Here is a 22723-nt window from a genome sequence, read left to right on the forward strand (position 1 = left end):
CCGAAAAATGTATTTTCTGTTTATTAAAGAGCTGGAGAGACAGGGAGACATCTGTTACTGAAAAAACACTATATTGCAATGATTACTATCAGAATATAGTATTTTAACCTTTTAACAAAATACTTTTTGTTTTAACCAAAAAATATCACTTACCCTACCTTTAAGATATTAACATAAAACGTCTTGCGGAAACAGAATCATTTGAATGTGGAGGAAAATACTCGGTTACATAACTGAAATCAGGGCCAGAGGTCTTTTTGTGTGTGACATAGACGTCTACATAGGAGAGTGGACAGTCACAATGGGAAGCATTCTAAAATCCACATTGGAAGCCAAACTGGAGCCAGAACTGGACTGGAGCCAGTTAGACTGAAGTCAATGGAAGTGCTTCTTCCATGGATTTGGTTCATTTTTGTGGCTCGGGAGTGTGGAAAAAAAAGAATATCTGGACGTCCCGTCTTAATTTTTGATAAGATGGTGATCGTTGCAAGTCCCTGCAGTATGATACTTTTTTCTTTTTTCGCCAGGACAGAAAAATAGATCCCTGTGTACAATCCGTCTCACAAACTCAATGCTAATACCTGTGTTGTTTGCACCTCCAAGACAATGGCGGACTCGGCCACGCCCCAAAATATGTGTGTCACAAAGGATCCTGAGGCATTCCCAGGTCAGCACGGTGATATAATCACCCCCCACCTGGTCCTCGGTCTGCCCCGTGGCATCTTTCCCAGATGGGCGTGCCCGGAAAACCTCCCTCGGAAGGCAACAAGGAGGCATCCTTACTAGCTGCTCAAACCACCTCAGCTGGCTCCTTTCTACGCAAAAGAGCAGCAGCTCTACTCTGAGACTCTCACAGATGACTGAGCTTCTGACCTTGTCCCTAAGGGAGATGCCAGCCACCTTCCTGAGAAAACCCATTTCGTCCGCTTGTATCACGAAATGTGGGTCATCGTGACCCACATTTCGTGGCCATAGGTGAGAGTACGAATGAAGATTGAACGGCAGATTGAGAACTTTGCCATCTGGCCCAGCCAGCTCTCTTTTTGTCAAAACTGTGCCGTGATACAGCGAACGCAATACCGTTCCTCAACTCTGATTCTGTGACTGATCTCCCACTTCGTCTTCCGCTCACTTGTGAACAAGACCCAGAGATACATAAACTCATTCAATTAGGGCAAGGACTCATTGCCTACCTGAAGGACAAGCATTTGAATAAAAATGGTCTTTGAATTATTTTGACCTTTGTCAAACAGAAAATAAGAATTACTGTACCATAGGTTGTTTCCTGATCATTTGCTTTTGGATGCATGCATTATATAATTTTCTCTAGGTATCTAAAGACCACAGGTCATCAATGTTGGTGGAAGTTGGCACCCATGTGCACTGAACTCATGCATAGCTACAATGAAGTATCCGACCGTTCCTTCGTTACATAGTCCTTGCACACAACATGGAAATACGTGCGGTTGTAGATATTCAACAAAGACCTTTTCACTATGATGAAAACACTGGTCAAAAAATAAATAAAAATAAGCCCCAGTTGATAAGGCTATCTTTAGTTCTGCGTGAGTCCATTGTCTTCAAAAGGGCAGGTGGTGGCTGTGTAAACTGAAGTCTGTCTGACTGTTTCTCAAAATGAACCTTAGTACCAATTAACTAGAGAGTGACAAATAAGTATTTGGGGGTTCTAGTGTTGTTGACAATGACAAGGTGAAAACGTTTTGTACAGTGTAATCAATGTAAAAACGATTTAGGCCATAATTTAATATCATAATAAAATACATGAATATGAATATACTAGATTCAGATTTCCTTCTGTGAAAGATACATATCTTCATGAAAAGTAATTTCTATATTGGTATTAAATAATCCTAATTAAACAGAACTGGAACGAATGCTGTTTTAGCATGAAGACATCAATTTCTAGATGTCAAGTATTCCAGAGTGAAAAGTCCATTAAAAACACAATTTTAATAAACAATGCATTTCACTCAAACAAAGCACTTGGCTTTCTGGCATGCTTAGACATTTACTATGACTTGTGGTATATTGTGATTACTAGTGGCCATTTCCTAAGGTGTACCATAGTTTGTTTATTTTTTTAGTTGTTACATGCAGTGTCATGCAAAAGTAGAGAAAATTGCTCAAACATGTCACATCGCGCAAGCTTGTAGTTCTGCTATTTTCGCAAAGAAATTGTAAATCTTTCCCAAAAAGCAATTAACAAACTTTTTGCCAGGAATAACACATCCAAAATAGGGATACCAAGTTTAAAGTGGTTAAGCGTCTGTGGGTTCTATGAATATTTAACCAATGAAAAGTATTATGAGCTGGTAATTGGATCCATTGGAACACAGGTTATTATTTCCATTTCCTGAAAAGTACGGTTTTGGACATACAAGGTTTCCGCCTGACAGTGACGATATACTACAGTATACGGCAGAAGCTGTGAATGGACAATGACGTGTATTGATGTTAGTATGGTACTTTTGTCCCTTTCTCTTCTATGATAAACCTCCTTCAAAATAAATTACAAACAAAAGTTATCTATTGGCCAATAAAAAAAGAAACACATGGTAAACAATTAAAACAATTCAACCAAGTGTCTTCAGCTGGGTATTGTCATACAAGACCCCACAAAAGTATCAAACACAAGGAACATACTTCCTCTTTTTAAATGCGTATAATGTAGCTAGTTAGTTTTTTGTGATAATTTTCAGGCTCACCTATGAGAAGTACTGCTCCAACTGCTAGCCCACCACCTGTTTTCGAAGACAAAAAAATAACAAGTGGATACAGTGGATAGCGATTAAGATGTCAGCCTCCTGGATTGTTGTTGTTTGATCGTCATAGTGTTCCATATGTGTCATTTCACTTTCTCACTGAACTGTTAAGGACAGATGTTGATGTTGTGTGTGATTTATGTGCCAAACTTTGGGAAATAAGGCAAAATTAATGTTTTTATTCTCGTCTCTACAGGGCAATATCTGACAACAGCTTTACGATTCCAATGTATGACGATCCCAGTGAGTTAACTCGGGACTCCCTCTTTTCCGATTGTATTGCCCAGGGACCACCCCTATTATGCCTAACCTTAACCTCACAGAAACTATGCTTAAATCTAACCTCAAAACCACACCTGAGGTGAAATCCTCGGACAGCCGGTGAGACTCGACTAAACCATCCTTCTCCATTCACATATTTTATTACATACTATTTTATATTGTGCTTAAACATATAGTACAATCAGTAAAAAAAAAACAATGCTTGTTGATGACAATATTGTCAATATTTCAACTGGATCCATAATTATGTGTGACAATTATGAAGAACAGTACAATGAAGATTCAACATCAGTCAAGGTTGACAGGATTCGGGGTCTGTCTCACTGTGACAAGATAAACACACTCCCACACAATACCTATTTTATACATGTATTGAATTAATAAGCATATCATAGAGAACATTACTATCAGTAATAATGTAAAGTAATGGCATCAAACCGGAGGCTAGACAAAATACATGACATGTTCCATTATCATTTTGCCTTAGCTTGTGTCTAGAGCTCACAAACCTCATTATAGAGACACACAGATTGGATTACACCTGTCGAAGCTCACGGGATGATTACCGTATAAACAATTGCTGGGATTATGCCTGTATGACATTGGATCGCAAACGTTTTGATTTCAAGGACCCCCAAAACGACTGCTGCACAGTTGAAAGAACAAAAGTATCTATAAAGTGGTCTTGGCCAAGTTTTGAATGGCATGATCATGGCCATTCAACAGAGCATGTCTTCCAAAAGCACTCATAAAAAACGCAGCCAATCTGTGATGTTTTAACAACATAAAAGCTGAAAACAGACGAGCTGAAGACCACATGTGGAGGGATCCACTCACAGACATTCCACATCAAGTGTCAGTGGAGCAAAGGTGTTTATTTTGAGCTGACAGATGTGATTTATGTCCCCTTTTTTATGTACTATCATCCCATAAGCAAATGCTGGCGACACAAAGCATAGCTAAACAGCTACGTAGTGTAGGTGAATATCCTGTATAATAATAACCGTTAGTATTGTTTTGGCTAGTTCTCAAAGAGGTGGTCCAGACAGTGACCCTCTGGGTTCCAAATGGACCCTACAGGTCTGTAACTCTGAGTGTACAAATGGAAGTTATGGGATCAAATGGACTGTGTATTCATTGGTACTCCTGAGGAGGATAGAGTTTGTTTGTTGTGTGATTTGGAGGAAATTGAAAGTGAGGTTAATTTTTTAGTTTTACTGCCCAGTCTATGATGAATTTATTATTTAATAAAATCAAATGTCATCTATTTGTGTTAACCTTTTTTTGGTTAGATGATTATGAAAGACTTGAATTGTGTGTTATGTAAAGGTATTTTCTTTTAGGCAGATTGTGTGTAAGACTTGGGGGAAAGGCAGAATGTTCTGTATATTTGAAGTGGAGTTTGAAAAACATTTTTTTTTATTTTGTTTTACATTGTACACCTGCATGCAATGATGCAATGATTGTATATGTTGTGCCCTGTAAGTCCATGTGGGCTGGGCACCTTTGGGTGCATGACACAGAAATAAAGAAATCTATCTATCTATCTATCTATACACTCTCACAATTATGGGGGTCCTTGAAACGTAAACATTGGAGAACCACTGGGCTAAATATACATGCCTTGCATATATACATACATGGCTACGCGCTAACCAGCAGACAACAATAACAACACTGACCTATCAAATAGTCGAGCGACGTGACGCCCGTGGACACTATTAACTGTCCGTTTTGAACCGACAGCCTGGTGCCGGGGATGGAAACTAACTTGCTTCTGGTTTTCTTCTGAAAACTAGTCGGCATTGCTGAACGTTCGACTGGAGGAGGTTTCATCATCTTCCCCACATTGTCCATGGGAGCCGCCATGACACACTGCCTGCTGCCTGGTCAGGAGGAAGCAACGTGCTAACGCTCGTTGTTGATGTTTTGGAACGTGGTGACCAATCAGAAGGCGGATTACTAGCCCTGAAACTTGACTGTGATATCATGACAGTCATGGCTGAACTTCAACCCGGTGTTTGCACTTTTTCCATTTACGGCCCGTAAATCTACATAAACGTTCGGATTTCAAATATAAAGTGCAAATCCTATGGCCACAGATGTTACAATTATGTACGGTCCCTCAGAAGTACCAGTATCATCCGTATTGTTCAATAAAAAAGTGTTTTGATCCGATTGGTTGCCATTTTCTCCACATTTCTTCCAAATGCTTTCAACTACGTGACCCTATCGGTTGGGAGGTGTATTGCACTCTGCTACATTATAACTCTATGAAAAGATTGCCTCCAATCGGATTAAAATGCTTTTTATCGAATAATACGGAAGATACAGGTACTTCTGTAGGCCCGTACATAATTGCAATATCCGTGGCCATGGGGAAAGCACTTTATATTTGAAATCTGAACGTTTATGTAGATGTATGGGTCGTAAATAGAGTAAGTGCAAACACCAGGTTGAAGTTCATCCATGACGGTCGTGACAGACTACTGTTGCGTATCCATGGCTAGCGGACTACACGCACTCGACCAATGAGCACAGAGAACGTTACGATGCTACACGGAGCTGTCATTCTGCCCGTGGTGCTGCTTAGGTAAAGCCTGGTGAACTGGTGAGTAATAATAACATGTTTAATAGATTAGATATACATGAGTAAAGCTGGAAATATGCCTGCTTTAGTCATGGTGATCTGTGCACGTATACCACCTACACGATAGTGAACTAATGACAGCCAGGAATCCCATACCGAGAAAGATCGTCTGACTCTGATGACCTTTCGAATGCAGTGATTGTATAAAGCCTTTTTAACTTCAAGGACCCCCGTTTTTATATGCATTATGCCACAGAACTGCATGTTATACTAATTTGCCACAATGAAATGTTTGATTACTGTTTACTCTAACTCAGAAACCATTTGTACACTCAGATTTACAGTAACTCTACTGAGAGTGTACAAAACCTAAACCAAACCTAAACCTAACTATAAATCATTCTGAATCTGGAACCCCACAACAAGGACCTCATGCCCCATCATGTTGCGAAGCAGTGTTCTAATTCACTGCATGATATTTCACAACTTGAGGCACAACCTGACACTATCAGTAGCTTAGGTTGACAGACTCAAACCAGGTCTGAAGATAGAGGAATGTGTACAGTAATAGAACTTGCCCAATGTCCTCTCTCACGCTGCACACAGTACCTCATATTTATCTCATATTTACTCAAAAATAACTATAGGGATGAGAAATGGTGAAACGGTGTCAGAGAATAACATATTGAGTAAATATGAGAAAAATAAATGTCAGTGTGAGTGTGTTGGCCTTTTCGGTTTATTCTTGACAAATATATGAGAGCAGACCACACAAATAAAGTCCCATAGATTTCTCTTCAGTTTTATTCTTTGCTTTAATACTAATCTACTCTTTTATATTTTAGCTCAGGTTCATCCAGGTATCCAGGTCTGTACTGTATGTACAGAGAAACAGATTCTGTTGAAATGAATGCAAACGTAGTACATGAATGAAAGCAAACTATAGTGTACATCTTTAGGTCATGTCCATAGTGTTATGTAAAGTAACAACTAGGTCATCAATTGCAGTAAGTACATACAATAAGTATGTCATCTTATATAGTTGTATAGTTGTTCATCATCTGCTCTGCGGCTCTGCCAGTGTTGGTTTGTACAATGACTATATTTACATTTTAATTCATTAATTCATTTGTGTAATTTTAGCAGTGCTGCATTTATTAATGCTGAAGTTTCCCATTGAGATTTGCACCTCTTTATAGATAGACGTCCAAAGAATATAGAGGCAAAATTTGGGTGGCAGGTTGGGTTTACAATTGCAATTGACTTTGTATACCGTAGCTTATAAAGTAACATCCTATATTAAGATAAGGGAGGGAAGGCCGGCCGGCCAGCGGGCGGACCTCTGACGTCATACTCATGTCACCATGACTCAGCCATAACCATATAAGGAGTTCCCAATGCAGGTCCATATGTGGGCATATCAGTCGGATCGGCGGTGCGACGTAGGTGAACCTCTAGTAACAATATAAGAGCAAAACCGCTCCCCAGTAACCTTTATTTTATACTATGATGTGGTAAGAAATCATGAGCCCATTGTCTGGCTTTGAAATCGCACCCTCAGAGAGGGATCAATAGAAGATTTTTCTTTTTGCGTTGTAGAATATTCTTCAATCGACTGCACTAGATTCATATTCACATGATAGCTGTGAATGAAAAATGTGATTGACAAGCTAAATCCCTGCGCATCATTTCCAAAAAGAATGAGAAGAAAACTGCACAAGGGGGAAACCCAACACAGAAAGCCCACCTACTAGCTTGTGGCTAGGTGAAGTGGTGAACACCAGCACCCCCTGACTGGCACACACGCTGTTTTATTTCATGTCAGTATCTGTAACCATGGTTACAGGTTCAATTTCATTCATAAAACTGTGCTTGCATAGGTAAACATTAGTTTGAGCATTGTGTTTCACTGCTAGTCTATTGCTGATAAACCCAATCAAATGTCCAGCAAGGTAGCAGTGTAAGAGTGACACATTGATTTTGGGGGATTCTTTCTCTGATACACACTTTATGTGGTTCTGATTTATTTATGTTTTAATTAAAATATACTGTATTTGTCAAGTCCCAGAATATTTCCATCGGACCATCTGTATTGTTGTTTTAATACATTGGTAACGGGTAACACTTACTTAAAGGTTGGGTCTATATGCATTATAATCACATTTATAATGCCTTATAATGCTCTTATAAGGCTCCATAACACTCGTTATAACACTCAATTTTACATAACAACTTATAACAAGGTTTATGAAGTATTATAAGTGCTGCTGGCCATAATGCATTATAAGCTCAGCGGAGCAGCACATTATAACTACTATACATACTACATAGTCAGTTTTATGCAGTGTCTTTGGACACTGCATAAAAGCCAGCAGATGATGCAACAATCTTACAGTTCATGCTCCACAAAGTCCAGTTGAACCACCATCAATCACTCTCACATTCAGAATTAGTACTAGAGGTTCGGGTGCGTTATACCGATATGTCTGAGTCATAGTGTCTGTCTGTCTGTGTCCCTTTTGTGCCCATATATGGAGGTCTCTGTATCTGTCTGTCTACCTACGTCAGATGTGTGCCGGCTCTCAAGACAATTTTAATATAGGATTAATCCTGATTAATAGTTGATCGCTCTCAGAGTATCCTCATGTGAGCCAGGCCGGGGGCTGAGGCAGCACACAGGGTACAGTAATGCTCCAGAGGAAGCAATAGCCCAACTGCTCACTTTACAAACGCTCTCAGCAGAGGCAGTCCTGTTGTTTTGACAGCGCTTTTGAGTTTTACATGTACTGACAGGAGACCCAGGGAATATATCGCGACTGACAACAGTGGGCATTGTGGAAAGCCTAAGAGACAAATAAGAGGCTCTGACTGGCCTGCATCTCAGAATGGGGGTTAGCCTGCTTGAGCACCGAGCGTGTGGGCTACTGGAGTACATTGGACGAGAATTCTACCGCTTCTGTTGTACAGTACTAATTTCCACTGAAAAACCCAATTTAACTCCCCGGGCTGTGTGGCTCCATGCAGTGTTAGTATAAACATGCTAAAGTAATAGCAAAGAAATAACAAATATTCTTTTTTTCAATGTGTCATCTGTCCCTGTATATTTTTTCTGTTATGTCAGTTTTATCGATCCACATATCTGATTGTGCTATATAATGCCACCAGTCAAAACATGTCAGGGTTTTCCTGTTCAGATTGTTTTGGTTTCTCTAGTCTAACGCAGCCAGAATTGTGGACCTTGGAGAAGCAGTTGACGTCTTGTGTCCGGGGGATGCAAGATTTTCATCAACATGCACCGCGTTTGTTTTGTTAGCACTGAAAGGAAAACATAATATTCTAAGGGTGAAAGTACAATAAGGTCAGGAATGGATTGGTTTTTGTTCAGGGCATTGCTAATTTTGACTAAAGGATTTGGCTATTTCCATTTAGCAAATATCGAGATGACTAGCTATATTTTTGCTTCCTTTCAATTCCCAGCCAGCTGCTCGGACCTTTGTTTAGCTTAGACTATCAGATATGTCTCAAATACTATAAATAAAATGCATGTTAAGCATAAAGTAAGCCGGGACCCTATTCTTCCAAAATGTTAGACTTGCATTTAAGTTGAGGTGGCTGTCATTAGCTGGTGTTGATCTATATTATGCTTTGTTATGGGCTGACCAGGCCCAAACGTAAACTCTTTTGTGAAACCAATACAAGGCCCGATAAGATCTGTCAACTCTCTCGACACCGTGCCAGCACCACACATGCACCTACGCTCAATACAATAAAGCTTAGTCGCTGATTTTCCATTCTATGTAATTGTCAGGGGATGCAGTCAGCCCACACTTCCCTTTCAGTTCATAGCAGTTGTATTCATATCACTTGGCTATTATTTGGTCTGGCTGACCCATTGATTGCAGGTTTAAACCCCAGCTCCTCAAATAGTAACTCCGCTCAGCTGTTACACGGCTGTGTTGCCGTTAGCAACAATGAAAAGAGCAATGTGGAGATCAGTCGCTTCAATTAAGCCTCTGCTAGAGAGTAAGCCTAGCAGAGATGGGGGTTTAGATGTTGCACAGTCTGTGAATGGGACTTTTACATCTGTCACTCCTCATCTAGCCAGGTGTCTGTATCTAAATCAGCCGGATTATATTTGATTGAACCGATAGTTGCAAAGGGACACCCCCAAGTTGCCATACGTCCCCTCCTTGTATAGCTCACATTACGATCAAATCAAGCTCTGCACAACAGGACTGATGTCCCACCCTCCACTGCCTTCTGCTGTCCAGGGGAAGACATCAGAGGTGGGATTCTGCCTCCTCCTCCAGACTCCCTTCCATCTGGGATCCTCAGGGAGAAGGAGCATATCTGACAAGGGGCCTGTAAGCCTCTTAGCCCCCCTGTGGCCCTGCTCTCTCTCAGCCCATGTTTTCCTAATTTAGGGGTGTAAGGAGACTACAGCGAAGGCCCTTGTGAGCTGTTTGAATTGAGATTCCCTTTGTGGTTCTAATAGACTGGGCATGTTTATCAATTAGCGCTCCCCGACAAATGGCAGAGTCAAACCTCCAGAGAGCAGGAGCAGTGATTCTTATGTGGATCTCACCTCATTCATTGCCTACATACTGTTTCTTTAGTTGGTTTGAGCTGTCATTGGGTACGGGGGAACGGTATCTCAATTACTTTTAAGTTACTGCTGCCTCATTGATACCTGATTAACAGACATTCACATTACTATTACATACTTATATATATATATATATATATATATATATATATATATATATATATATATATATATATATATATATTAACTTAATCTTGCTCATGTAGGTTAATTGAATACATATATATATATATATATATATATATATATATATATATATATATATATATATATATATATATATATATATATATATATATATATATATATATATATATTAACTTAATCTTGCTCATGTAGGTTAATTGAATACATATATATATATATATATATATATATATATATATATATATATATATATATATATATATATATATATATATATATTAACTTAATCTTGCTCATGTAGGTTAATTGAATAATCAAGAGTGCATTTTCTTTTGTGTAAATGTTTTTACATTTCCTATATATCAATGCATCGAATGAATAGATTCAGATTTTTGTATAAATCGATTAGTCTGACTAACCACTACAAGACCTGTATTATACAATACTTTGTTGTACAATGATGGTGTGCAAGAAATGCGAAAACAGACGATCTACAAGCTCACAGGCTCATAGTCTAACTAAAAACAGTGCAAATAATAGTGCAATTCATCTATCATGATTCAGTTCATCTGTCATGATTCAGTAACTGAATCATGACAGATGAACTGAGTTCATCTGTCATATTGGCTACTGTCCTTAATATATAGATATAGATATAGATGTATAGATATGTATATACATACATACACAGAGGGAGGGAGAGAGAGATATATATGTATGGTATGTCTCCTGTATTGTTTATATCAACAATTCATAAATTGTGACTATTGATTCAGCTCACTTGTGTGATTGCCAAGTGTTGTGCGAGTGAATGAGGCTCCCTTAGTAAGAGGATCACAGTGTTAAACACACAATAGGGTGGTTCCATTGGCAGCCGTTCATTTGGGATCCCCCCTGTCCTCCCCTCTGTCGCGCGGTACTGTGGCTGCAGGAAGCCAGTGGACACAGATGGTTCTGCAGAGACTAGCTGCACTGACCGCCTTTGTTTTCCCATGAACATGTTTGCCGTGTAATCCTGGATTAACTGAGACTTTGTGTTAATTTACAGCTGTAATACGACATTCAATTAATGGTAGCGTTGCCCAACACACACACAGGGTATTAGGGTAGATGATAGTGGGGATTGTTTCATGCTCGACACAGGGGACGTAGGAGGTAATAGAGATCCAATCAGAGGTGTGTGTGGACGTCCACCTCATACTGAATCCCAAATGAGCCACCACAGCCTTACGCACACACATACACAGCTATTGTCGCTGCACACGCGCACATGCCACACTAGACTGCAGACACCGCATACGCGCGTGCACACACACTATCAATGACAGAGGGTGCCACGGAAAACCAGGCGGCTGCATATGGACTCTCTCTTGATATCACTCACTGGCCGTGTGATCTTGTTATGCAAAGTCCCTTAATCCCTACCTATGATGAATGCACCCAGGATTGGGGGGCCTGAAACAGAGATATGAAGGCAGCTGTGTGGGAGGCTGGACACTGTGCCTTGGGAATAAGAGCCATGGGGACAGGGGAAAGATTCCTGATCCTTTGACCCGCCGGGAGAAGGAAGAAGGTGTGCGAGATCATGCTTCATAGCGCACCACTGTAGTGTGGGATCCCGAGGTACTGGAGGAGGGAGATGAGAAATAGAGTTATAGCTCAGACGTAAGATTCACATTAACCTCCCCAACAGAGGTATTATAGGGCCAGAAGTGTTATTGGACCAGCTGGAGGACGATGGAGTCTATAGTTCCATAGAGGAGAGCATTGAAGACGGAGAGCAGGCTACAGCTGGACTGGGGCTCTGTGATGTGTGCGTATTTATACTATGTTCCCTTCTACCTGCTTGAGCATTGTCATTCACAGTGATGAAAACTGAACATTCAGAAGTTGGTGTTTTTTTGGATCAAGGGATGGACGGAGCCGCCTAAAGTTATGAATCATGTTAACAATGGAATAGATTTACATGGACAGTTGGCAGTTATGGAATATGGATGGAGTGAGGGGATACATATGTGCATGCCTGTATGTGTGTTGTGGGGTGGGGTAATGGGATTAGGGGTAACACCTTTGGCAGGGCAGGGAGAGCCACCTGACACCCAGTCTGTTGGGGACCAGGGGAACGGAATGGGAGACAGTGGGAGGAGGTGGTGGAGGTGGAGGTGGGGGCGGAGAGGGAGAAGTTGGGGCTCTAATCCGTGTCCATCTTTGGGAAGTCATTCCCAGAGCTCTGAGGATTTGGGGCTTTGGTTTCCGCTCCGCTTGCTTTGGTTAATAATACCATGGGAGGGATGGTGGGCATGGAGAGAGAGAGAAAGAGACAGAAGGAATGGGGGGGGGAGAGAGAAAGAGAAGATTTCATTACCCTGTGGTGGACCGGCCGGCAGGACCCAGGCCTAAGCCAAAAGCCTGGAAGTCTGCACTACCTCTGTACCTGGGTGTGATATGAACTTCTCCTGACATGTACACATTTAATCCTCTCCGTTTCATTACTGTACACAGGACCCTCTGAACGTCGCTCTGACAGTCCATTCTAGCCTCCTTGGCATTCTGTGCATGTGTTGTGGTTGTGTTTGTGCATATGCTGTGCATGGCAGTATGTAAAGATTGACTCTGTCTGCTTTCTTCCTTCCATCCGGCACGTTGCAGCTTGAGTAAAAGTCAATAGCCAGAGTGTTGCAGGGTTGTTTGCTCAGAAGACACACTATCCTGTGTGTGTGTGTGTGTGTGTGTGTGTGTGTGTGTGTGTGTGTGTGTGTGTGTGTGTGTGTGTGTGTGTGTGTGTGTGTGTGTGTGTGTGTGTGTGTGCGTGTGCGCGTGTGTGCATATCTTCTGTTGTTCCTGTGTGTGTGTGTGAATAGGCCGCTGTGTGTGTACATGGTCAATAAAACCCCCTCATTGTGTTTCCATGGCACTGACAGAAGTTGATAACCACCCCGATGATTCCGGCTGCAGGGACGGCAGCACAATGTTAGAGATCAGCTGCAGACAGCATGGAGCTGCTTGGCTGGAAGTGTCACAGCTTCCATGTTTTGTCCGTCACCTGTGAGCCAGGTGTTGATTGGGCCATCTCATGTAGGGATCAAAGGTCAGGAAGGTACTCTGGTGTGAACTAGCTGCTGAGCCCCTGAGAATGAAACACCATGGATAGTGCCACCGTCGCGTCCGGCTGCCCTAGCAGAGTAATTGGCCGTCTCTGACAACCATGTCCTCACCTTTACAAATGACCCCCCCCCAGCTTTAGTTTTTTTTTAGAAGTCCTGGAAAAGGACTTAGCCCTACGCTACATGGAAGAGCTATTGTATGTTTTTGGAGTCCTATAATAATTGCATTTTGTGACTGTAGGTGGAGATGTTTCGCAACATCCTATCGAAGACCCTGGGCTTTGTGGGCTACACGATCCAGTATGGCTGCATCGGGCATTGTGCCTTCGAATATATTGGAGAGTTTGTGGTGGTCAGTATTTATTGAAACGGCTTCATCAATGTCTGCTTTATTTGTATTATGTTATTTTTTTTATCTTAACACATTTAGACAAATTTGCCCTTGCCATGGATTCTATGTTTAATGTGGTTAACATACCTTTTTAATTAAATTGTTAAATTGTGATATTATCAATGCATGTAATTAATTCAGTTTGTCAAAAGCAGAGACATGGATTCCCCCCCAATCCAAATAGAACCCTGGGCATTCATATCATCATTATCCCTGTCTCTGTTTTCACAGTGCTCTGGTCCATCCATGGAGCCCACCATCGTAAGCCACGACGTGGTCTTCTCAGAAAGGTTGAGTCGCCATCTTTTCAGAATTGAAAAGTGGGTTTCAAACTTTCTATCTTCAGTGTACAAAGAGAACGCATGGCAACCATGTCTAAATATATATTAATGTTATGTTGTTCAAATGTACAAAGTTAATGCAGACTAAATTGTGAACAGCTGAATACTTCACACAGTTATGTAGTTTCTATTTTATTTTATGAACTAACAAACAAGTGGTCATGTTTGTCTTCTCTTTATAGGGGTGATATAATAATTGCAAAGAGCCCATGGGATCCTCATATGAACATTTGTAAAAGAGTCATTGGACTGGAAGGCGACAAAGTCTGCACAAGTGGCCCCGCGGCTTTGTTCAAGACGCACACATATGTGAGTTTTCGCTCATGCAAGCCCACATTGAACACCATTCACCACTTTTCAGCTGCATTTCACACGCAGGTATATCTCTTTATTTACCTTACCAAGTTACCAAGGTTTGTATGCAGTTTTACAATTTGGTCTGCAACAGCAACTCATAGCCTCTATATGAATGAAGTTAAAAGGATACAGCAAAGCAGAGACTGAATGAAAAATTTAGTCTGCTACAAAGCACTTGATAGTTAGTTTCAGACTTGACTAAAATGACAGACGGTGTCTCCATGCATAATGCAAACCCTCTCCTGTGTTTGTCCTCTGGTCTTCTCGCTTCCTGTGTGTACTGGAATACCCTATAGATAAGCATAGCTGTTTGCATTTTGGACCACACTCATCCATTTTGTGTCACTGGTCAAAATATCAGCCTTTGACAACAACTATATTTCCTCAGAACAGTGATAAAGCTGAGCATGGGTTCTGCCGGTGAAACCACTGTCATTGCTTTTCTATTACTACCGTCCCAGACGGCCATAGCTCAGGCCTGCAATCTCTCTGAAGCCTGTTAGAGTTAGTGCCAGACGAATGGACAGACTGATGGGTGGGCGGAGGTACTGTATGTGTGTCTGTGTCTTTTTTGTCTTTGTGTGTGTGTGTGTGTGTGTGTGTGTGTGTGTGTGTGTGTGTGTGTGTGTGAGTGTAATATGTGCACCAACAACAGTTGTGTTTTAGCATATCTTGTGTATTGTTCAGACTTTATGGATAGGATACTGAATAGGTTCAGCAATACACAAGATACTCGAGGCCAAAGCCTATAAGTGTCATTCATCAAATGAAATAGCAAGCAAAGATGTTTCCTGTGCTTTGGGCTTCACCTCTGTATATGGAGTGTGAAACCCGGTAATAGTAACATCGTAGTTGTAGGTTTGATCCATATTCCACTGGAGTCAAATGTGAATACAGTTATGGATATTTCAGGGCTTGGCCAAATCCGTAACACAAAATTATGGTTAAGTATTGTAGTGCAGGGAATGCCAACAACCACCATATATTCGTTTTTGAGTTCCCAAGCCTTATTTTTGTAAGTGGGGTTGGGACACCTCATTAGTATTAGTTTCCTGCACTGTGATTGGCCCATTAGTACACCCCTAGCTGTACTGTGATTGGCTGACTCTATTCAGCACTGTGATTGGCTAGCGAGACACATGATGACATTAATAACCTATAAATAGGATTATGCACTTCCAAAAATCATTTTTTTTTGGAAGTGAGCTTCCATCACTATGATGACCACTGTGATGACCACACCGCCCACTTCACACTGGGTGTGATTTTTTGGGCGGTGATTGGGCGGTGAAACCACCCCTATATGTGAGGTTTGGACATCGACATTCGCTGCACTGTGATTGGCCACCATTGTACCCCCCCCACCCATTGCACCCCCCCCAACCCTGCGCTGTGATTGGCCACCAGTGTACCCCCCTAACCCTGCACCGTGATTGGCCAATCACAGTCTATTCAGGACTGTGATTGGCTAGTGAAACATGACACATGTGCATAGCCCTATAAATAGGACTATGCACTTTCTAAACCTTTTGCCTATAAAGATGTCCCCAAAATAGGGACACCAGGTTGACAGAAATAAATAAATCATGTGGGGGAAAATAGGGGCACTCAGTCAATTGTTTTGGGATAGCAAGAATTAAAGTACATCTGGTCTACAACAGGTGCAAATATTTACAACGTAGAACATCAACATCAACACAATGGCGTTGGTAATCAATAACAGCCACCTGTAGCATCAGCAAACAATGACATATTTAAAGGAAGGAATTAATGTAAATACTACTAGGAGTCCCTATCAGGTAAACATAAAGGTTCCCTAACTCAGCTGATGGCCTTTCTTGGGGATTATTAATTCAGACATCGGTGTAAAATGTATAAAATATCAAAGAAAGAAGCACCTGTTTGCTTTGTTTCTATGAACTATTTTGTGCCTACAACTAGATGGTAGATGATTTATACGTAACGCGTGATGCCACTGTAGCTGAAAGAATATATTTTATAAAAGATTTGCAGTGACTGTAAGAAAGGCAGGCTGAATGTTGGAAAAAATCATCAAGTGCACCCAAACCTGAGATATTTGTAGCATTTGCATTATAGCCTTATCTGTGCTCTTTTTAGCATCAAGATTGAAATTTGTGTCACCAGGGTTAGTGTGCTTGCTAATGAAAATGAAGGCGCTGTTTGACAGCATATGAGATAACTGAGAAAATACCAGCTGCACACATAAATGTTTGGCCTCCCTGAGGGAGCTGGGCTGTTTTTGTGTGAGTGTGTGTATGCGTATGTGTTTGTATGGGTGTGTTAGGATGGTGTGAGGCATTGTGGGTAGACCTGTGATGGGCTGCAGATGAATTCTGGAGGCTGGTGTTAGACCCTGTCATCACCTCCTCTTCTGTCCTGACAGACAGGCAGGTCCTCTATGCCCTTAGAGAATCAACACAGACTAATTGGCCTGTCACCTTTTTAGGAATCATTTCTCTCTCTGAGATATTGTGTCAAAACAGAGTCATTCGATCCCCCAATATCACAGCCTATAGACAGCTAACGAGAGCTATTGGGAGGATGTGCCCACACACATACAGTACCACATAGGAGATAGAGATGGTAAAAGAAGAATCCTGTACAGTTGTATGTGCTTCAGGTAAATGTATAGCAGCTCACCACCTCAATCATGTTAACATAATGAGAGCTGTAATGGCGCGTCTGTTATACAACACACCTCCGCAGTGAGGTGAGCTCCAATTTCAGTCCTCCTCGACACGTCTTTGACAGGTACACAAAGCCTCATGCCAGCCCAACCTGCAACCGCAGAATGGCTTCCATCACAACCATCCATCAAACAAGAGCCGCCGGCAGGGCCGATCAAAACAGCTCCACATCTTAAATCCTACAAGCGGGCACCGGGCCTGCCTGGTTCCCTGGAACCCTGTGTGGTTGGAAACAATGTCGGTTGATTACAGCTCAGCTGGCTGAGCTCATTCTGTTGCAGTGACTCAGGAGGCAGTCAGGGAGAGGGCATGCCCATGCCGTGTGCATCATCGTGAAATGACAGAATGATTGGAGTATCTCCTCTGTCACCCTGTCCATCACTGCACGGCTTATCATCATCCAATATCAAGTGATATTGCCTGCTAAATCAAGTGGTTTCTTGAGTGTTCATAACCCGAGGGAATAATTTGCAGGTGTTTTCAGTGGCGGTTAACTACAGTACATCCTTGAAGGGGTATCTGGGTGGCATAGAGCAGTGATTCTCGAAAATGTTCATGTCAAGGACCCCCAAATTGATATGTAATTTGGTCACAGACCCCCACATGAAAAGATTTTGTGCCAGGGGCCCCCAAAAAAGAAGATTTCTCAACCTTGTCCTCAAATAGCAAATCTACAAGCTCAAAACTCGTCGCAGCGCGACGCATTCTGAGCTTGTAGAATTGTTCTTTAAATTGTTCCTAATTTTGCTGGGGACCCCTGGAACCCCCTCAAGGACCATTGGGGGTCTCCACTTTGGGACCCAATGGCCTAGAGGTAAAACACTCACCCACCACTGCAGAGACACAGGTTCACTTCCCAGCAGTGATGAACTTGGCCTGGGCTGCTTCGCTGAACAGAGATAGGAGAAGAACCTCGGCTGGCAACTCCATATGTATTAGAGTGTAGGCCAACAATCAGGGGGGTTGGCAGCAAAAGGGACCACAGGACAGGGACATTGGCAATGACTAAATTAAGAACCCACATCCTTGAAAGACATCATAGAGTCGTACTTTGTATGGCCACTGTGCCATTTATCCACCATCTCAATTATATCTAATAGAATTCTGTGTTTGACCTCTGATGGATTTTCTTTACCCCAGACATCTAAGACCTACAAGGTTATATCCACCAGCTTTCATTCTGTCTCTGACCACATTACAGCAGGTTGGTTTTCACGGTTCTTCCGAACAGTAAGCTTTTCAATTGCTCTGAAACACTGCCCGGTTGATCTTTCCTTTCCCCATGTCCTTCCAGAGGTTAACATTTCTCCATAGGTTAATTAGATTTATGAGACAGACCACAAATCAATCATAGAGTAGTTTGTTGCTGTCAGTTCTTGATTGACCCAAGAGTCAATCAGATTGATTGACCTTGTTAGCAGATTCACGCCCATCAGACCCTGAATGGAAGGGGATTTAATGTTAAGATGCTTTCCTATGCGGTTCCTCTCCTAGCAGATAGTTTGCTGTACCCACCATCACAGCATTCATGGAAAGGACACCTTTTAAAAAATGTCTTCAATACAAACTCTAACCTCTTATGGGGACAAAGAAATTGAAGCTGTTAAGAAACAGGAGTGTTCTGGTTTGACAGATGACAAACGGTGGTGTTTCTATTTCCTGTGCTTGGGAGCCAGCATATGTTACCATGCTAATGAGGTGTAATGGTGGGAATCCAGCATGCTGACATATGGTTCTCAGATGACTCCTTTAATGATATTCATTTGTGTCGTCGTTACTCTGCGAGTTGTTTACCTCGTGTTAGGTCAACATGTCAATGCCTCGTGATTATGTCACGTCATCCGTCTCAATTATATCCAATATGAAAACGAAACAGCAACACGCAGACTGGGACCGGACACACTAATCAGAGGGCGGGGTGATGCGGACAAAAGCAAAGATGTCTGGTGACGTCTCCTCAACGCAGATGAGATTCTCTTCCTTTCTGCTCTTCCCATTTTTTTCCAAGAAGAAGACTTTGGCCGTTAAAAAGTTAGCCAACACAAAAATAGACTCTCGGATTGTGATGCCCATTATGACAATATAATGTGTTGTTGATCCTGTCTGCACATATAGGGGGGACAGCGCACTTAATTAGGGCCTTGACAAGCCTACTCTCCTAAAGTGATGAGATTAATCATAATTGGTGTCACTGTGGATTAGAGCTCGCTCGGATGACCGCCCCACTGGCAGGTCGGACCGCTGTGGAGACCCTTGGACACTGCTGCTAGCCGAAGCTTAGGCCTCTCTCCCATTCTCCCTCTCTTTCTCTCTCTCTCTCTCTCTCTCTCTCTCTCTCTCTCTCTCTCTCTCTCTCTCTCCGTCTCTCTCCGTCTCTCTCCCTCTGTCCCTCCATCTCTAGCTCTGGCTCTCTCAAGCCCCTCTCCTGGCTCTAACCCTCCCTGGGTAAGAGGGGCACCGATCTCAGCCAACAGCCTAATGACCCTGTTTGAAGTTCCTCTAAATCCCCCGACCCTGCCCCGTTACCCATGACCCCTCTCCTAAGACCGAATGGGGTTAAAGAGGGACAGAGAGGTTGACGTTAAGTTAGGGTGAGGAGGGGAGGAATGGCTGAGGCGACTGGAGGGTGGAGGGGCGGATTCTCACTGCATAATAGATTATAGGGCCTTCCTCATACATGTAAACAATGTTACAAACTGTGAACGGTGTTATGTGTTCCATTCGAAGCGTTGTGGAAGTCTACTCTTTTTTTTATCTCTCTCTCAATTTGACCTGTTATGGTGTTTCTAGGTTCCAAATGGCCATGTATGGCTAGAAGGGGATAACATTAGGAATTCCTCTGACTCCAGAAGCTATGGCCCAGTTCCCTATGCCCTCATCCGAGGGCGTGTTTGCACAAAGGTAACAGAGGCGCTAGCTTCACTCCCATTCAGCGTTCATTCATACTGGACAGATTTTAACATTAGGCCAGCAGTTTTGGTGAAACCTCACATATTGGGTACAGTGACACTTCCCAGTTAATTAATAAAGTCCTTTGAAATTTTAAATGATTCTCTGGCTCCTGGCCCAGTATGGACATTTTGAAGCACAATACAAAGACACGAGTCAGTTAGAAGTTCAAAGTAAGTCTGTTTGATTGACCAAGGCCTGGACACCATATTGTCTAGCTTTCCATTCTGCTGTGTTGTCATATCACTGGATGTCATAGCAACCATGACCCTGGAAACAGGTCAGCCAACCTTCTGTCCGTCTGATTGGACAGCAGCACTCCACTGGAAACTCCACTATGACAATGGCTGCCTCGATATTTTATGTCAAACACTACATTTAAATGCACATTAGCTCTTGCATCCAGGAAATTATATTGTTAGAACAGTAATAAAAGTAGGGCTGACCAATATATCAATATTAATTCATATCGATATTGTGATATGAGACTAGATATCGTCTATTGTAATATGATATGGCAAAAAAGTGTATTTTCCTCGTTTGAATCACTTAAGCCTTATTTTATACTTTTTACTTGTAAAATATAGCGAAAATAGCCGATCTACAAGCTTACAACTCAAGTAGAAAATGTAAATAGATATATAGTCACAATATTGATATACCGTATTAGGTCTGCAAAGACGCATGATAATGTGAATTAATGCGACCGGGATGGTTTACCAGCTAATACTGTAGAGCTATTTGGTGAAACACATTGTGATATTTGATTTTGTCCACATGCCCAGCCCTAAATAAAACACAATATACAAAACATAGTGCATACATACATACATTACAGCTACTTGTCTTCTTATTTTCTTTTTTAACCCAATGTTTCTATGTTTGTGTCATCACCAGCTCTGGCCTCCTCATGCTTTTGGTGCTCTCAAGGAAAGCCCAACAGGACGAATCGTTAAAACAGACTGATACAGACTGACTATGTAAATATGATCCTTTGCTTGTAATATTTTTTGAATAAAGCACCTGTTTATAATAAACAAGTTGTTCCTTATCTGGTAACTTTATATTCTGCCAATGGCAGTTTGGCATAGGCCCTGATGCTGGAGGTGTCGCTTTGAAGTAGAGCCCAACCAGTTTGGATGTTATCTGCAGAATAATCTGCACCAATTATGCAGCTGATGTGTCCCGAATTTTCTACCCAAAAAAAAGCAGATATTTAATCTCACAAGTCACAACGCGTCGCATCATGACACATTGTGAGCTTGTAGATCTGCTAGTGTTTAAATTAAACAACGTTCAGTTGATGTGTATTTTCTTCCCAGGCTTTTCTTGCCTTTATTGATATAACTGGGAGAGAGAGTCATTCGGGGAGTGACTGCAGCAAAGGTCCACCGGGACCGGGAATCAAACCCGGGACTCGCTGTCAGGCATCAGAGCCTATGTGGTACTAGCCTTAACCACTTGGTGCCCCACATGTATTTTTTTGTTGTTGTTTGCGTGTTCATCGTATAATTAAAGTTAAATGTTCCTTTCATATATTGAAGTTTAATTACTAATTAATTTAATGTTTGTTTTGTTTTGTTTTGTTTGTTTGCTTATGAGTTAAATGTTGTAGAAAGTTTTTCAAATTGATTTCAAGACTTTCCACTTTCTTCTTCAAAATCAGTAATTGGCGGTCTACGACTCTCCGAAATCGGGATCGGCATCAGACCCAAATATCTGGCCATATGTAGTTCATCAGGAGGTTGATTTTGATTATTTCATAACTTACAAGTACTTATCATCTGAGACTGCTCTAGAACTGTAAGAACAGCGTTATATGACGGGTGAGTAAAGCTGTGTCTCTCTCCTTGGAGCTGGTAATGGCAGAGAGAGGCATAAATGGGATGATTCTACACTGGAAAATCCTGAGTGTTCATTTAACTCTGAGTGTACAAATGTAACCAAATGGTCCATTTTCATTTTTACACACTGACAAATGGAGGATTTCACACAGAGCTTTTTACGGTTTACTCCCCTCTGAGGTTGTATGTTAGAATTCACTCAGGAAATCAGTTTTGAACTTTGAACAATTTTTGAACAATTTACTTGTTGTTGGTTCCTTCTTTTAGAATTTACACAACTAATGTTTTAGCCTCTATCCAGTTATGGATTATAATTAGACCAGAAATCTGTAGGTTAGCAGATTTGCATCAAAACAGTGATCATATTGGATTCACAACTTTCAGCCTCTGAAGACGAGTCTTATAAAAAATAAAAACACAAGTTATTAATTGAATGTTTACCCCCCTTTTTAACTCTTACAATAAAACAAAAGCTCTTTTGGTGTTTAATATTTCATTGGGCTGCCAAAGCAATTGAAAGAATGTTAACATTTCCCATTTAACCATGCAATATTCATAAGCACTTAGTAAGGCAACGCTCACCATCACCGAATAGTGTGTTGCGTGTATGTAGTACGGCCG

General features: G+C 41.5%; 2 protein-coding genes across 7 annotated transcripts in view; one reads left to right on the forward strand and one right to left on the reverse strand.

Moving 5' to 3' along the window:
• Nucleotides 1–4939, reverse strand: part of elp4 (elongator acetyltransferase complex subunit 4) — a 69798-nt gene extending 64859 nt beyond the window's left edge. For all 4 annotated transcript variants that reach the window (XM_080425520.1, XM_080425519.1, XM_080425518.1 and 1 more), the window contains exons 1-2: nucleotides 4748–4939; nucleotides 2727–2762 (exon numbers count right to left, since the gene is read on the reverse strand). In XM_080425520.1, the coding sequence (XP_080281646.1) occupies nucleotides 2727–2762; nucleotides 4748–4934 (223 nt within the window). In that variant the 5' untranslated portion in view covers nucleotides 4935–4939. The remainder of the gene's footprint in view (nucleotides 1–2726; nucleotides 2763–4747) is intronic.
• Nucleotides 4940–5635: 696 nt separating this feature from the next.
• Nucleotides 5636–21752, forward strand: immp1l (inner mitochondrial membrane peptidase subunit 1). 3 transcript variants are annotated; one of them, XM_080426601.1, is made up of 7 exons: nucleotides 5636–5676; nucleotides 13754–13864; nucleotides 14135–14223; nucleotides 14427–14553; nucleotides 20100–20210; nucleotides 21156–21238; nucleotides 21581–21752. In XM_080426601.1, the coding sequence occupies exons 2-6, from the start codon at nucleotides 13760–13762 to the stop codon at nucleotides 21222–21224; spliced, it is 501 nt and encodes a 166-aa protein (XP_080282727.1). In that variant the 5' UTR covers nucleotides 5636–5676; nucleotides 13754–13759; the 3' UTR covers nucleotides 21225–21238; nucleotides 21581–21752. The 3 variants fall into 3 exon arrangements, with proteins under 3 accessions (XP_080282727.1, XP_080282726.1, XP_080282728.1); XM_080426600.1 differs by having other exon boundaries at nucleotides 21156–21752; XM_080426602.1 differs by having other exon boundaries at nucleotides 14135–14193; nucleotides 21156–21752.
• The last annotated feature ends 971 nt before the right edge of the window (nucleotides 21753–22723 follow it).

Source organism: Gymnoscopelus braueri (assembly GCF_963280865.1).
Source record: "Gymnoscopelus braueri genome assembly, chromosome: 1".
NCBI lineage: Eukaryota > Metazoa > Chordata > Actinopteri > Myctophiformes > Myctophidae > Gymnoscopelus > Gymnoscopelus braueri.